Genomic DNA, 15,174 nt, shown 5'->3' on the forward strand with positions numbered 1-15,174 from the left:
TCCCATAGATTTTCAATAGGGTTTAGATTTGGACTACATGCTGGCCACTCTAAACATCGGATTGAAGCGTTTTCCAAGTAGCGGGAAACAGTCTTTGCTGAAGCGGGGCGGTGCATTATCGCGTTTAAACGGAAATTCCTCGCCAACGTGTGGTACGATTGGGACAAGAGCCTCCGAAAGACTGTCCTCTATGTAGCCAGCAGCTTTTAAAGACCCCCTCCATAAAAATTAATTCAGTCCGAGCTTCCAAATTAACTCTGGCCCAAACCATAACTCCTCCTTCACCATAGCTCCTTCTTTGTTGCAGCCATATACCGCTCATTAATTTTTCTCCAAAATCTTTCTCTCGGCCGTCAGGTGATCGCAGGCAAAATTGAGATTCATCTGAAAAAGAGAACTTTTCCCCAGTTCTTCACGGTCCAGTTAATGTATTGTCTAGCAAGATGAAGTAAAGCTGTCTTATGCCTTGGTTGCAATTCTGGTCCATTTGCGGGCCTTCTTGCTCTTAAACCAGCCTCAGAAAGTCTTCGCCTTAGTTTAGGCAAATTTACATTCACTCCTCTTACCCGATACAGTTGATGCCTTGCCACTTACAACAGTAAAATGACGATTACTTAAAATATTCAGCACTACAAAGCGGTCATCCCTATAAGTAGTCAATCTTCTACGCCCAGAGCCAGGTATTCATTTGAGTAACTTCCGGTTTCCTGGTAACAATGGAAGCTCCTTTTAACAGTAGTTCTTGGAATATTGAATGCTCTCGAAACATATGCTTGGCTTCTTCAGTCTTCAAAACAATGCAATTATTCTGGCCGCAAAAGTAAAACTTAAAATCATTTTTTAAAATGAAATTTAAATGTTTTAATGTTGAAATAGATAAAATTGAATCTGGACTAATAAAAAGAAGTTAAATAAGAAACATCACAGAGAATTTTAAGGATTAGAGATCAAAGGTTTTTCAAAAACAAACGGTACTAGTGATTTCTTTTGATTTTTCCATATTTCCCTGTTTTGAATTTCCTTATTATTTCTTTAAGCTACCATCCGTTTACCAACAATGCATGCCAAAAATATTTTATTTTTGCAATAACGATTGGTTAAATACATTTTTTTAAGGGTGGCCACTTTTTTTGCCTCTCAGTGTATTTTTTTTTAATGAAAGACGTCAAGGAGGCTGTGTGAATAGAATAATAATAATACGTTTATTTAGAAAAAAATATAAATCTGAGCGAATAGAAAAGTTTCAACCAACTTTTTTTCTTTTTTTTAAATTTATTTTGTGATTTACAATCTGTATAAATATATACAATAAGTAAATAGAAGGTAAATAAGATGAACTGGAGCGGGAAGAGCAGGAGGAGTGAAGCTACCCAGCGGTAGCACTCTCTACAGGAGAGAGGAGAATGTGAAGAGGAGTATACTAGGAAAGAGGAGAGATTTAGTTCTTCAGACTGTAAGGAAGTCGCGGAGCCACTGGCGATTCAGTCGTCGGGGAGTATTGTTAGGGATGTCAGTGGAACAGAGGAAGCGAGAGACAGTACGAGAGGATTAGAGCAAGTAGAGAGAACAGTATAGTACTGGCGATTCAGTCAGCCGAGGAGTATTAGGGATGTCAGAGGAGGCGAGAGACAGTATAAGAGAATTTGAGCTAGTAGAGAGAGCAGTATGGAACTTGCGATGTTTCGTCTTGGCGAGTTGTTTGTACGAAGGGAATGTTGAGGTCGTTGTGAAGGGTGAGGTTAGTCACCGTAGAAAGGAGCGTCACCTATCTGTCGGAGGAGTTTTGACTGAAATGTTCTGTACAGTCCGTATGTTTGTAGGTTTGACTGAACCCCACAGCTCTAGTCCACATAGGATTGTGGATAGTATTGTTTACTCAACATAGTCCTCTCTAAAAAGTAAGAAATATTTGTGTTCATTTTATACTTGAATTGATTAGTGATTTGAAATCTGCGGACTCAATATTATGCTTTTAGACAATATCAATCGTTCCACTTTACAATTCTTGTAAAGTTTTTTAGACGTTTTCGATTTTTTCATCCATTGGAAAAGTATTAATAATAAATTTTGAGCTTCCGTCCTCTCCCATTTAATACACTTTATTTGGTCAAGACGTTAAGCCTGTAGAAATAGGTGATCACATTAGTTATTGCACAATATTGCAGCATTATTAATGAAAACAATTGTTTGTTGCAGGGCGGGATCTGGAGGGAGCATGTTCGGTGATGTGAATATTTCAGCAATATTAGATTCATTCAGTGTTAGCTATGATAAAAGAGTAAGACCCAACTACGGTGGTAAGTATGATTCCGGTTTTTACAATCGTAGTACGTTAATAAAATTTAAGAAGTACAGCACTTGATTCTTTTGAAAAAAAGAAGTATATTTACGTATATATAAGAAGAATAAGAACCAAAACCTAGCCTACCGTGCACACTCTGCGTTGAATGTTGTATGAGCTGTGAATGTTCCGATTGAAGAAAAAGGGGATATTTTACTGTTGGAAGGAAATTATAAGGATTGTGAATTTGAGGATGTGAAGAGACCGACCAGAGGAATAACATAACTCATAATTCAATGTCAATTGAGGGACCAAGAATATAGTCAATAAAATGTGGTCCGCAGAGACGGCTGAAGATGCTGTGGAGGTGGTGGAATATTTACGCAGCCTCCCCTCTCAGCTGCACATATCATCTCCACACACTAACACATCTTTTTATTTCATTTTGAAATCTACTTTCTCTTCACCATGTTCTTAGATAAATACGTCGTAAATCCTTCCTTTTCTGTGTCGGCAGTTTTTGTCCTATTTTTTTTTTTTTTAAATTATAGATCCATGTTTATGTATCGGGTCTTTATTCAGCGAGTAGGAATATTATAAGATTTATTTTAAACAATTATTGAAAAAAACAACATGGTTGCTCGACGTTTCTTGAATCCCTTTTAAAAAATCCTTAAATTTGCTCTTCATCAGTAATCGGTTAGAATATCTGACCATAATTCTTAATTTCTGCCTTGTACGTTTTCTTTTTAATGCTTTGATTAGTTTTCAATATTATGTATATCCTGTTTCCAAGCTCTGCAATCCTATTTTGCAGATCCTTTGAAGGTCTATTAAGAGAAAACTCAACACTTCGTGAGTTGTAAGTCATTAGAAAGGTTTGGGGTAAAAATAAAATCAAATGTTTTTCTCAATTTCACTGAGACAACTTTTGAAAATAATAAAAAGAGCTAAGATACCAGAATAATGTCTTAGGCTATTTATTTTCTTTGTCTGGTTTTTAACTATAACCATTAGTCTGATTATTTCAAAGATCTGAGATCTTGGACACCATATAAACTAGTGCTGAAGTCCTGAAGTGGATGAATGAAATTTCAGTTAAATATTAGTAAAACTCATCCTTTTCAGCCTTATTCTGAATCCTCACGCATCGTTCTCACACTGTTCAGCATTAAATGGCCGAGCACAGCCTGGTTTAACTTCTAGAATGATAAAAACAAAAATACAAGAATTATGTTTTTACATAGAGAATTTTAGAGATTAGTGGTTTCTGGGATGAGGCTACGCTAAGAAAGTTATTAGCCTGACTATGCAGACCAAGCAGCAGTCCAGGGGCGTTGACTTCTATGAACTGAAGCCCATCTATTTGTCCCATTTGTGACTTGCCCCAGAACGTGATTTTCGCTTTATTGCAGCACCAGTTAACTGAAAGTTTAGAATTTTAAAATGGTTAAATCGTTTTATTGTTTGACTCTTTTTAAGCTAAGCACATGTATTCAACTACATCATTAATCCTCCTTAACAACCAACAACAGTTTAGATTTAGAAGGACCATTTCAACTCCCCCTAAAACGAGCTTTTCAGGAGAAATATTTCCAATGAGAGTTACAGATCCATGAATATGCAAATTAGTACTCCAAATTTGAAGGAAATCGTATCAATCGGTTTTGAGGAAAACTTAAAAACACAGAATCAATAGTTTTAATAAATTAGTATTTTTGTTTGACTCATTTTTGCCCGAAACAATAGTGTAGCTATTGGCTAAAATAGTTGGGAAAAATGAGAAAGATTTGAAGTTGTAACTTATTAGTTTACAGATAGGTTTACCGGCAGTTTATTGTCTCTAGTTTGAAAATTGTAGAGGACAGATGAACATTGAAAATACGAGTATATGAGGGTTGAGGTGAAAAGAATTTTGCAACAATTTTGTATTATGTTCCGATAAAACAACAGCACAATTTTGAAGGAAAACAATGTAGCAGCCATTCAATGAACCAGAGATTTCCACAGTATATTAGAGCAATTCACTATTTTATCTTGATTATTTCATAGCTTTAGATGTAGGCAAGATAATCAGATGGATAATTTGTTTGTTTTCTTAGTATTTGTTTTACATAGTAAAAGAGATTTTTATTTATTTTTGTTTATTCAATGTAAAGGGTTTTGGTGCATATGTATATGAGTGTGTGTGCTAAGGGATGCTGGGACAGATTAGGAGAATAGCTTGGGACGAAGAACGTCATGCAAGTCTATTTGAAGGGGGGGTTGGACATGGAAATAAGAAGAAAAATTAGATGGTATGCTAGGTGCCAAGTGTTCAATTTATATGCAAATAGTATGTGAGAGGACGGTGAATGGAATAACGGGTATGCGGTATAGAAGAACAGGTGTGAGACGGTAGGTTAGGTTAGGTGGTTTGGCGTGATTGGTTAATATGAGGCGCTCAGATGGGTGGAGCACTGAGAGCATCGATCTGTCCAGCCGCGCATGCCTCGTACACCCTGAGACACACTGAACCTACTTACACATAAACACTGGAGCGACCTATATCCTGGCTGAACTCCCTCTAACCTTGTGCACATTCCTCACACACCAATATATAACTTAAATGGATTTAATTCTTTGTATAAAATAAAAGTACTGAAGGGTGTAAAGGTCTATTTTTGTCAAACTTTTGTATATTTACCGACTATAGTTCTCCTGAATCACATAGGTATGTATTACTAGCGCTGTGAAAACAAGTACAAGTATGTTTGTGGCCTTTCTGTTGTTAATATAACAGTTGTTTTTTTGAAGCAATAACCATCCAACTTACAATTGTTCCTAAATTACGCTTGTGATAAAATCAAGAGACCTCTTAATTAATAATAAATAATCAGATATTTATGTTTAAATCGCTTCATATTAAAGTGCCCAAAAAGAGTATTCAAATATACTTCCTATTCAGCTTCAAAGTAATTTTGGATTTCATTAAAAATTGTTAAAACTAGCGGTAGAGAACAATTGTCGTTTAATGCATAGAATAACTCAACGCCAAGAGAACGTTTTTAAAAAATATGCTTTCTCTTAGGGTAGCCTGGCAATTAGCAGTAGGTGCCCCTTGTTCTAATCTAGTTCACGCAAGGCAATCATGCATTGCGCTAAGTATAAAACACTAAATGCAAGCTCTATTTTTTTTTCTTCTTTTTTTAAGCGATACTACATGTTATACCGAATTGAAAACTGAATTCAACATAAAAAAAGCAACTAAAATCCTGATAAAAATTGTATATTTAAATTTTTTTACATTCAAGTTAACAGCATCGCATTAACATGTTCATAATTATTTAAGTACATTTTATTAATATAATAATATTACTATATTATTATAACTCGGCAGGCGCCACGGTAGCCGAGTGGTTAGAGGCGAGACCTGTGAAGCTAATATGTGTTTTGGTACTGGGTTCGATTCCCGTTCTTAGGCCTTGGAATTTATTTAATGATTAATAAAAGAAATTTACAGTAAAGTATGTTTGCTAGTCGCCTCCGTCCATGGCACATAATTGGTAGTTGGACGTAAAGCCCGCCTGAAAAAATAACGCAATTACTTTACTTTAATATAATTATTACTGGAGCTTCAAAACAAATGAGACCTGAGCCTACTCAGGCTTTATCCCAATCTTCTTATCTCCCTAACAAAATATTTACAGTTCCAATGCAATATATCACAGACGACATCCTTCTTTGATATCTGACTATCCTATATCTGGCCTTCAGGAAGCGAAGGAAGCATTTAGTCAAAATAGTGGTACTCTGTCTCTCGCATGCTATCCTCTTGATAGATGTTCAGTTCAGATGGCGTTCGCCTCCCTTTCAATGGTATTCAGGTGCCCAGCCACAACAATGGTGTCCAGTCATCACCGACACCAAAACTCTTAAATGCTTCTTTCCTAGATTCAATTACCTTGTAGTCTACGGCTTAACTTTTATAAAACTCTTAGCCTTTTAAAAGCCACTTCGTCCAAGTCCTGCCTATTTCCCTTGTCACTATATCGTTCCGAGATTGCGAGGACAGATTCGGTTTCACAAAATGTTGTGCTAGACCCTTGCAAGTTCATCCGTATTGTTTGTTACCTATAATCCAGGAATGTCCAGGGACCAAAAAAGTCAGACCATCTTTTTCCAGGCTAAATAATACTGATGTCTTCTGCATTCCTCTAACAGCTTAAAGTCTTAGTTGGGTTTAGCTAGTGCCTCTAAAGCTTCCTGATATCAGAGAAGGATCTTCGAATGTTCCTTGCATCAACCTGGTGTTCCCTGTAATTCTGCCAGTAAATAAGTTGACACTAATGAGTGAAAAAGCTACCTGTGGTACTTCCAAAACAACGACGATGTACTACTGGTGTATTTGCTCTTACTGAAGATTACAATACTGAAGAAGCTAGTATAGGCTTTGGCAACTTGGCTGATTAAAGGAATATTAAGGAATGTAGACGTTAAAATATAGTCAATCAATTTGCTTGTTTGAGATTGAATTCTTTGGAAGCTGGAAGTTATGGTTGAACCCTGGACTAACTTCCTTAACAATAAAGTTGATGTTTCAATTTTTTCCTGCACACGATTATCGTTCTTCGTGTTCCGAGGATATCGTAGTCTCTCTCTTGGCGTAGAGCTCTCTTTTCCTTAGACCAGGGCTGCGATAGCCCACGTAGGCCCAGAACTCACTCTTTCTTCTATGTTCTCTTGCCACTTCCACCTTTCACTTCCATCCTTGCCAGAACATATTCTACTTCTTCCTCAATTAAAATGATTTTTAGCCTCATTTTCAATAATTCTTTGCAACCACTAAATCAACCTCAAAGCAATAATTAGTCTTTTACGTTTAAAATACATTTTGAGACATTAAAAACAGTATATTTCTATAATTTTGTGGTAAATTTAGTTAGTTTAATTAAAACTATGAAGATGACTTTGGTGTTTGAAACGTAATCTTCGAAACATACATATATTCGGATCATATAAGGTACACTGGACAAACTAAAGTAAACAGAAAGGTTTTTATTTAAAAACGAACAGAATAAAAAAGTAATCACCTGGTATCAAGGAAAAGAAATAAGGTAAATTAAAAATAGAAATAGAATCGTGATCGTGTGCCACAAAAGTCTTCTCAGAAATCAAGTTATTGATTATTTTGATTGATTTAAGCAATGCCCAACGAATTGAAGAGAATTAAATTTGCATAGTTCGATTTTAACGTTCAATATTGTATCAAATTAAATATATTAACTTTGTAGAAAGAAACAAATTCTGTGAATCAATAGTCGCCATTTATAGTCAAAAATAATGCCTGATTTAAAATAATTGGATCTCACCCGTATTTTTTTGTTTTTTTGTAAATTTGAACGCACAAACACGGATTTACAACTTTATGTATCAGCTTTAATTTTTGCTAAACCTAAGACCATCTGCGAACCATTTTCTTAATTTGTTCAGAAATTCTTTGATCAAGTCCACCACTCAGAATTGTTGAAAATAAATGTACAGTCGCCTTATTGTTTAACCATAAAATATTTCCTTATTCCCGTTTCTTCTACATTAGTTTTAAGACAGCTTCCTCTGGCTGCAGATAGTTTGGGCAGGATAGGCAATGTGCACAGACAATTTCTCTACACTGCTTCACTTGAACATTCTGCTCTGTACGCTGTTGATGTTGCCAATCTAGCTCAAAATCTGCGACATCTTTCTCTCATTAAATAAATTAGAATCACAAAACAAAAATGTCAACTACACACTTTTCTAACGATATCCTCTGAATCAAAGATCTTGCCTCCATTTCGATTCCAGATAATCTGCCAAGTCGGTTAAGACAACATTGACCTTATGACCAACTCCAAAGTACTATAACCAGCTTTACCAAAAGTGTTATCAATGACCGGTTCCTCTTCTTCTTCCGTTTCTACCATGAAAACCGTTTAGATATCGGGATATCAGTGTAGACAACCTTGTCTTCTTTATACGCATTGCGGTCCGCAAGTTTTCAACTTTTTTATATTCAATCTACAGTTTTCAATTGTAGAAGTTAATTATTGAAATTTTGTGACGTTATTTCTAATATTCAAAAATTTAGCTCATCTTGTTCTACAGTAGGTATCCGTTTTTGCGGCAAGCTGTTAGATTGCAGCATGCTGTTATTTTCTTAGATTAATCTATTTTTCTAAGCTATCAAATAAAAGCTGGGAATTGAAGCTCAATACAATATCTCAGTTATGCGGTTCGAGATTCTAACCGTTCAGTTACTATGGCCCGTAATGGACAAATTAAGTTGACGGTTTTCGAATTTCAATTATACATCTGACTCTGCGTGATGACAACATAATTGCATGTAATGAGAGAACATTATCCTTAGGCCGTCAGACACTGAGAAGACACCTAGCTTATGTTGAAAAGTATAAATCTAAAATCATAATAGGAAAAGTTCAGATAATAGGATCTCTTTTTGATTAAAATTTCTTAACAAAAGTGGCCATAAAAAATTGGCTAATACTTAACGAAGGATACATCAATTGATTCTTTTAAGGATTTGAGCATTAGCTTGATCAGTAACTTGATTTCTTTTGAGTTCAATGATAAGATGTGTTCATGAAAAATATCGATTTTCATAGAATATCTTCTGAAGCAGATAGTATATTTACCTAGTTCATTCGACTACTTCGTAAGTTTTTCGGCTCTTCTACGTTTAACATCGTAGGAAGACATAAAATATTTAGGTATTTCAAATTGAATTTCGGTACTAGAAATTTTACTTGATACGTTTTTATTCATAAAAATGATAATCATGTAAAACAAGCTGGCTTGAAAGAAAATCGATACGCTATTCACCATTTCGATCATACTGCCAAATCATACTATTCATTGAACATTACGCGCCGTTCGATTGAAGTAGCCACAATAAGGGCAATAGGTGAAATTGTCAATAATAAGGTCGAGTTGTGTTTATATTTAGTAGTTGGACGGGACTAACATGTCGAGAGGGGGCGCTCTGTGACAGCCAGACAGTGTTGCCTTTCAGTTTTGGAAGGTTGCAACTTCCTGCCCAGACCACGTCATACTGATATTAGCCAGCTTTTTAACTTTTCCAGCCAACACGTTCCTACCTAATTCAATCCTACACACTTCCGGTTTCCGCCCGAATTGAACAGATTCAATATAAAGGGTGAACCAGTAACTAACGTCCACAGGCCTACTGTTTGTGGTACAACTAAAGTGAGTTCAATGACGTATTGACCAACTTCATATTTTCTACTGTTCTTGAGTGACGTCACTTTAATTCTTTTTTTTCTAAAATCATTACTTTTTTTTGCAATAAAAATGTTATTACTCAGAAAGTTTTAGTCCAAATTCGATTCTGATGACACGGTTAGAAAGACAGATAAATTTTCTAAAAATTGATACCATTTTGAAGCTTAAATTTTTCTCCAAACAGCCTCAATCTTCCACCGAGTACTGGAAAAATAAAAGTAATCGAAATTTTTAAGAAAACTCATTAGGCTCTTATGTGATCATTATCAAATCTAGGTGCTGACATTTTTTTTTAAAAAAGTTTCCTTGTCTAATGGGCTTTCAAACAATATATCATTTTCCAGGATTCCTTTTATCTTCGTATAAGAAATTAGGTTTGTTTTGCAAGAAAACGTGTTCACGAGCACTCAACAGTGTTAATTTATCAAGTTGTTTAACTCATTGAAAACTCTTTTAGATGAACCAGTAGTCAATTTTTAAAGTAGATTGTCTTAAAATAAGGGAAGTCAAAGGCTACAAATTGCCCTTTAAACATTTACTTCTGGTCTCACTGAAATATTTGAGAAAATTTAAGGAAATATTTCAAACAAGTGCTGTTTTTATAATCGAAGGTTAATTTGCTTAGTTTCAAATAGGGCACAATATTTTTTTTATTATTTATTTATTACATTTACCTCTGACATATAAGACATTTTTAATTTCACGTTCCACATTTATATTATATTTATTTATTTCCCAAAGCCAAAATAAAAGGGAATGTCCTTTACACACTGCTTAATAAATAACCAATCATTTAATCCCTCACACAAAAAATCTATTGATTTTCATGAATCTATTTTCACAAAGCGTAAATTTACTTAGATAATAAATACTGTGATTCTACAAGTATCCAGTTCTTGCAGTGAATCTCCACTTACTTTCTAGTTCTGCATAAAACGAAGATAAATTAAAACTGGTTAATTAACCCTTGAGAAATACTCATTAATATTAAAATAAAGAAGCGCCTTATATTAATCATTTACGCCAACAGAACATTAAATTATTTACTAGAAAACTTATATTCATTTTTAATATGTACTTATTATAAGATTTAATTCATGTTCATTTATTTTCATATTTTTTATTAATATTGTTAATTTTTATATTGTATTCTATTTTAGGAAATTTAATAAAATTTAATTGAGTTAAAATTAATTATTTGTTTAATAAAATTGAATATGTACTTTTGTTTAAAAGCTAATTGAAATTATTTAAAAATTGTAAAAAAATTAATTAAAACAATAAAAGAAATAAAAATGGCGTGGCATGTTGCAAGATGACGATGTTTCAGGGCCGCCCGTGGTGGTGGGAGTAACGATGTATGTTCTGAGCATCAGTTCCTTGTCCGAAGTGCAAATGGTACTCTAGAACAAGAGCCTATTATATCTATCTCTGTCTCTTGTCATTTATTTCATTATTATTATTATTATTATTATTATTATTATTATTATATATCTATATTTTATATGAGTCTGAGTGTAACCCGGGCATGTTGTTTCTCTTAATATCTCATCCAATATTATTTATTTAACATAATTAAAATTATGTTTAAATAAACCCCTTTATTCTCTTTATTAATTTCCTGTAGAGCCTTCCTGGGGTCCATTGCTGAATTCTCTTTTTATGTCTTTTTCCTTATCTGTTTTTTTTTTTCTTATCTCTACAAAACAAAAGTTTGAACAAGGAATATCTTTTTCGGTTCCTTTAAAAAAAGAAATTGTTTTTCAATTTTTTAAGTCATATTAATTATTAATCATATTTAAAGTAGGGTAAGAGAAATTTGGGGGGATCATATAAGGGAGAAATTAGTGAGACAGTAGGGTACAGGAATGCTGTTCACAGGTCCGCCCGTGGTGGTGGGAGTCACCATGTATGTTCTGAGTATCTCATCGCTGTCTGAAGTCAAAATGGTACCTAGCTGAGTTATTGCCTTATTTTATTTATCTTTTTCTTTTTCTAACAAAACAATCAGATTTACAACAGTTTACAGTAAGAGTGAAGAGAAAATGCAAACACATTCCAATTTAAATTACAATTTTAATTTTAATATAAAAATGAACACGGAATGGGTGATATTGGATTTTTGAATAAAAGTCTTCTATAGCGTGTAAATGATTCGCGCATGCGCATTTTTATGCTGAAGCTTTTTTTAAAAAATAATAAAAAGTTTTACAAATAACAAATTTATAACAAAACATTTATTTCTTTATTTTTCCAAAATTAAAGCACATATTTTGAACATTCATTTTAAAAAAAGAAACTATCTCATTAGACTAGGGGTTCATTTCGCTTTGCACATAACGTAACATGCATTATATTTATTTTTGTCGACTTTCTCATTTTTCTTTTTTTAATGCCCGACATTGAATGCTGAAATTGGAATGCTGCAATTTAAATGCTGGTTTTGCGACTATCTCGGCTTGAATTTTTTTTTCTGGTTTTGGATTTTGGGCTTCCTTTAATACTAAAGAATATTTTCAGCAGCCGATCTTTGCCCGTTAAAGATGCTAGATATCTTGAAATAATTCACTTTGTTTTAAATAACGAATAAACCTTGGTATTGCTCTCAAGAGACCCAGATCTATTCAGACTAACTAATTTACTCCCTAGAATGTGCCTGTGTGTAACAGAGCGTGCATTTTTAAGATTGAAACAAAAATATTCTATTTTTTATCATTTCTCAACCCAAGTGAGAGTTTAGAAAGAAATGGCTGGTCAGTCGGCTGTTCGGAACAACTTTTCCAAATTGCATTAATATCGTAGATAATATTATAACAGTGTTTTCCGTTTCACCCTGATCTGATTACCTCACTGCCATTTTAACCTTTTCATCAATAACTTTAATTTTAAATTCATCATTTACCTTTATCCACCCCAAATAATGTTATTTAATCCATTTAATCCTTCAACTAAGGTATGAATTATGAATTATTCTTCACCAATTGTATTAGATTATGAGGGTTCTAGTTGCTGAAATTTTCAATAAAGGGAGGTTTCTTGCCTAATTAGATTAGATTCAACGAGAGTCGGCCAGAAAGTTACGCCTCTGCGACCCTGAGGGTCTATAGTGGTACCCACTATTTACAGCGTTTCCTCCAGTTCAGTCTGTTAAAACTAGACTTAGGAGTATAGCGAGATACTCCTGGGCAAAGGATGAAGGCGTGGGTTTTTTTTCTCCTCCGAACTCTTACAAAGTTTATTACTCTTGCGTAGTTTTCTTCCCTCTTCTTCCTGACAAAAAAAAAAAATCTCCACAGGTGATTGGCCAGTCCTGTGTGCGATGCATAGGCTTCCTTAATTTACCATTACCTGGCGATGGCCGCTCGGCCTAGCTGAAAACAAAAAAAAAATCCTTCGTAAGTTTGGGAGTGATGATGCTGATACATACTTCTTTGTTTGCTTCTGGCCTGAAGTTTTCCCATACTAATTCTGCGACTTGTTGATGGTCACATTCACAAGACGTTTTGCAGCGCCACCAAAGGGATGAAGGTCCCTATGAGAACTTTGCATGAGCCTTCCCAAGCCAAGGGATCTCCCTTCTAAGTAGCCCTGTGTATTGGATTATCCAGTGCCCATAGAAAAATAAGCCTTCTTCTAGTTACTAATATTCGTTAAGATTTCTAAGCAGCCTCTTGCCAATCTTGCAAAGATTTTATAGCCCGTAAAGCTGCTTGGTTGGCCAAGAAGATTTTTAAGAAAAGTAGATATGTGGAATCATTTACTGGGAAGAAGATAAGGGCGCTTTGAAGATTATAAGGGCTAATTTAGTAAAATCTCGGAGATATGCAATACTTGTAAAGTACAATTGATTAGGCGCTATTACATACCTATTCAAGGCAGAAGTAGGTAATGCGCTTCAAACCTATTCATGGATTTAAAAAAGTGATGAGCAGTGGGTGGACCTGTTGTCTAACCAAGTTTAGCCTAATTGAATATTACTGTTATTCTAAACACGTTTATATCTGTAACGAAGCTTGGACTAGATGAGACCGGCCGGTTGAAGCCTGTCTAGAGCTATATGGTCTTATCTTCATGCTAAACTTACTTTAGAAACCTCGATGAGCATAATTAACGTTATCTGAATGTTATTTTTTTACAGTTATATTTCCAAAAATCAGGTTATACTTACTTAATCAGGTTATAAGGAATTGGAAGGTAGCCGAGCGGTTAAGAGGCGAGACCTGCGAAGCTAATATGTATTGTGGTACTGGGTTCGATTCCCCGGTCTTAGGCCTTGGATTTTATTTAATGTTTAATAAAAGAAATTTACAGTAAAGTATGTTAGGCGGCAATAGGCTAGACCTGCGAAGCTAATATGTATTGTGGTACTGGGTTCGATTCCCCGGTCTTAGGCCTTGGATTTTATTTAATGTTTAATAAAAGAAATTTACAGTAAAGTATGTTAGGCGGCTATTGGCGAGACCTGCGAAGCTAATATGTATTGTGGTACTGGGTTCGATTCCCCGGTCTTAGGCCTTGGATTTTATTTAATGTTTAATAAAAGAAATTTACAGTAAAGTATGTTAGGCGGCAATAGGCTAGACCCGCAAAGCTAAGATGTATTGCTGGTTTAGTAGGTTCTACTCCTGGTCTAGGCTTTGATTTTATTTAATGTGTATTACATAAAAGAAAACAGTAAAGTATGTTTGCTAGTCGCTTCCATCCACGACACCAAATTGATAGTTTGGACGTTAAGCCCCGCCTGAAAAAATAGGCGATTACTTTACTTTTTAGGGGAATTGGAAATGATCCGCCTCTGCCTTAAATGAGTGAACAACCAATATTTCTTTCTGCCTGAGAAAATTTCTAGGTTTTTGTATTTTCTAGTTTTAGTTTTATTTTATTATTGATCTAGCAACTTTTTATGATTAATTTTGGAAAGTCTCTCTCTAGAAAGAATCTTCCTTTGCACCAGTCCCCAGGATGTTCTCCGCTAGCCCTCCTTCTGACTTTTTGGGTTAGCTAATTTTACCGTTTCTAGAGGATATTCCTACTTCAACCCGTGCAGCTATGTTTACAATTTTTTCCTCTTTACCATAACTAAAGGTTAAGTTTGGGGGGGAATTGGACGATCATTATGTATTGGAATAAATAGGAGTCTGCTGTCACTATTTTGTACAGCCAAATAAAGCAACGGTTCTCTTTTGAGCAAGTTAAGGAGATACCCAAAAACCAATTCCAAAACAAGGCAAGCTTATTATGCACGCAAAATCAGTATTCATAATTTTCTAAAGACCTTTACGATTTACAAATTCTTTTTTAACAAAATTAAAAATTTGTTAATTCTTTTTCTTTTCTTTCTTTTTTGAAATCAGTGAAGCCCCAATATTTTCTGAAAATAATATGTATTTAATTATTATTTTGAGTGCGAATTCAGGAAATGGACCCCCAGTTGACCAGTTCCCGCTAAAAAATGTTTTGTACACTTTAGTTTTTTTTATTTAGTTTAGTTTATTTTTTTTAGTTTAAATTCAAAGTGTTGAAAGTGCTGCAAAGCCCTGGAGCTCGCGGTAGTAACAAAGCGTAGTCCATGAGAGCGCGTGGCCTATTTTACTACTTTCAGATTATTTGGTTTT

The 15,174-nt window shown here is 34.6% G+C and overlaps 1 protein-coding gene across 10 annotated transcripts in view; it reads left to right on the forward strand.

The window, feature by feature from the left end:
• Window positions 1–15,174, forward strand: part of Rdl (Resistant to dieldrin) — a 183,222-nt gene that overhangs the window by 83,475 nt on the left and 84,573 nt on the right. For 6 of the 10 annotated variants that reach the window (XM_074118512.1, XM_074118505.1, XM_074118502.1 and 3 more), the window contains exons 2-3: window positions 2,197–2,297; window positions 11,441–11,508. In XM_074118512.1, the coding sequence (XP_073974613.1) occupies window positions 2,197–2,297; window positions 11,441–11,508 (169 nt within the window). Of the gene's footprint in view, window positions 1–2,196; window positions 2,298–10,889; window positions 10,958–11,440; window positions 11,509–15,174 lie in introns of all 10 variants that reach the window. The other 4 variants (XM_074118503.1, XM_074118510.1, XM_074118506.1 and 1 more) reach the window with 2 other exon arrangements.

The sequence above is a fragment of the Rhodnius prolixus genome, unplaced genomic scaffold, assembly GCF_049639745.1.
Source record: "Rhodnius prolixus isolate KJV_2025 unplaced genomic scaffold, Rpr scaffold_2, whole genome shotgun sequence".
Classification (NCBI taxonomy): domain Eukaryota; kingdom Metazoa; phylum Arthropoda; class Insecta; order Hemiptera; family Reduviidae; genus Rhodnius; species Rhodnius prolixus.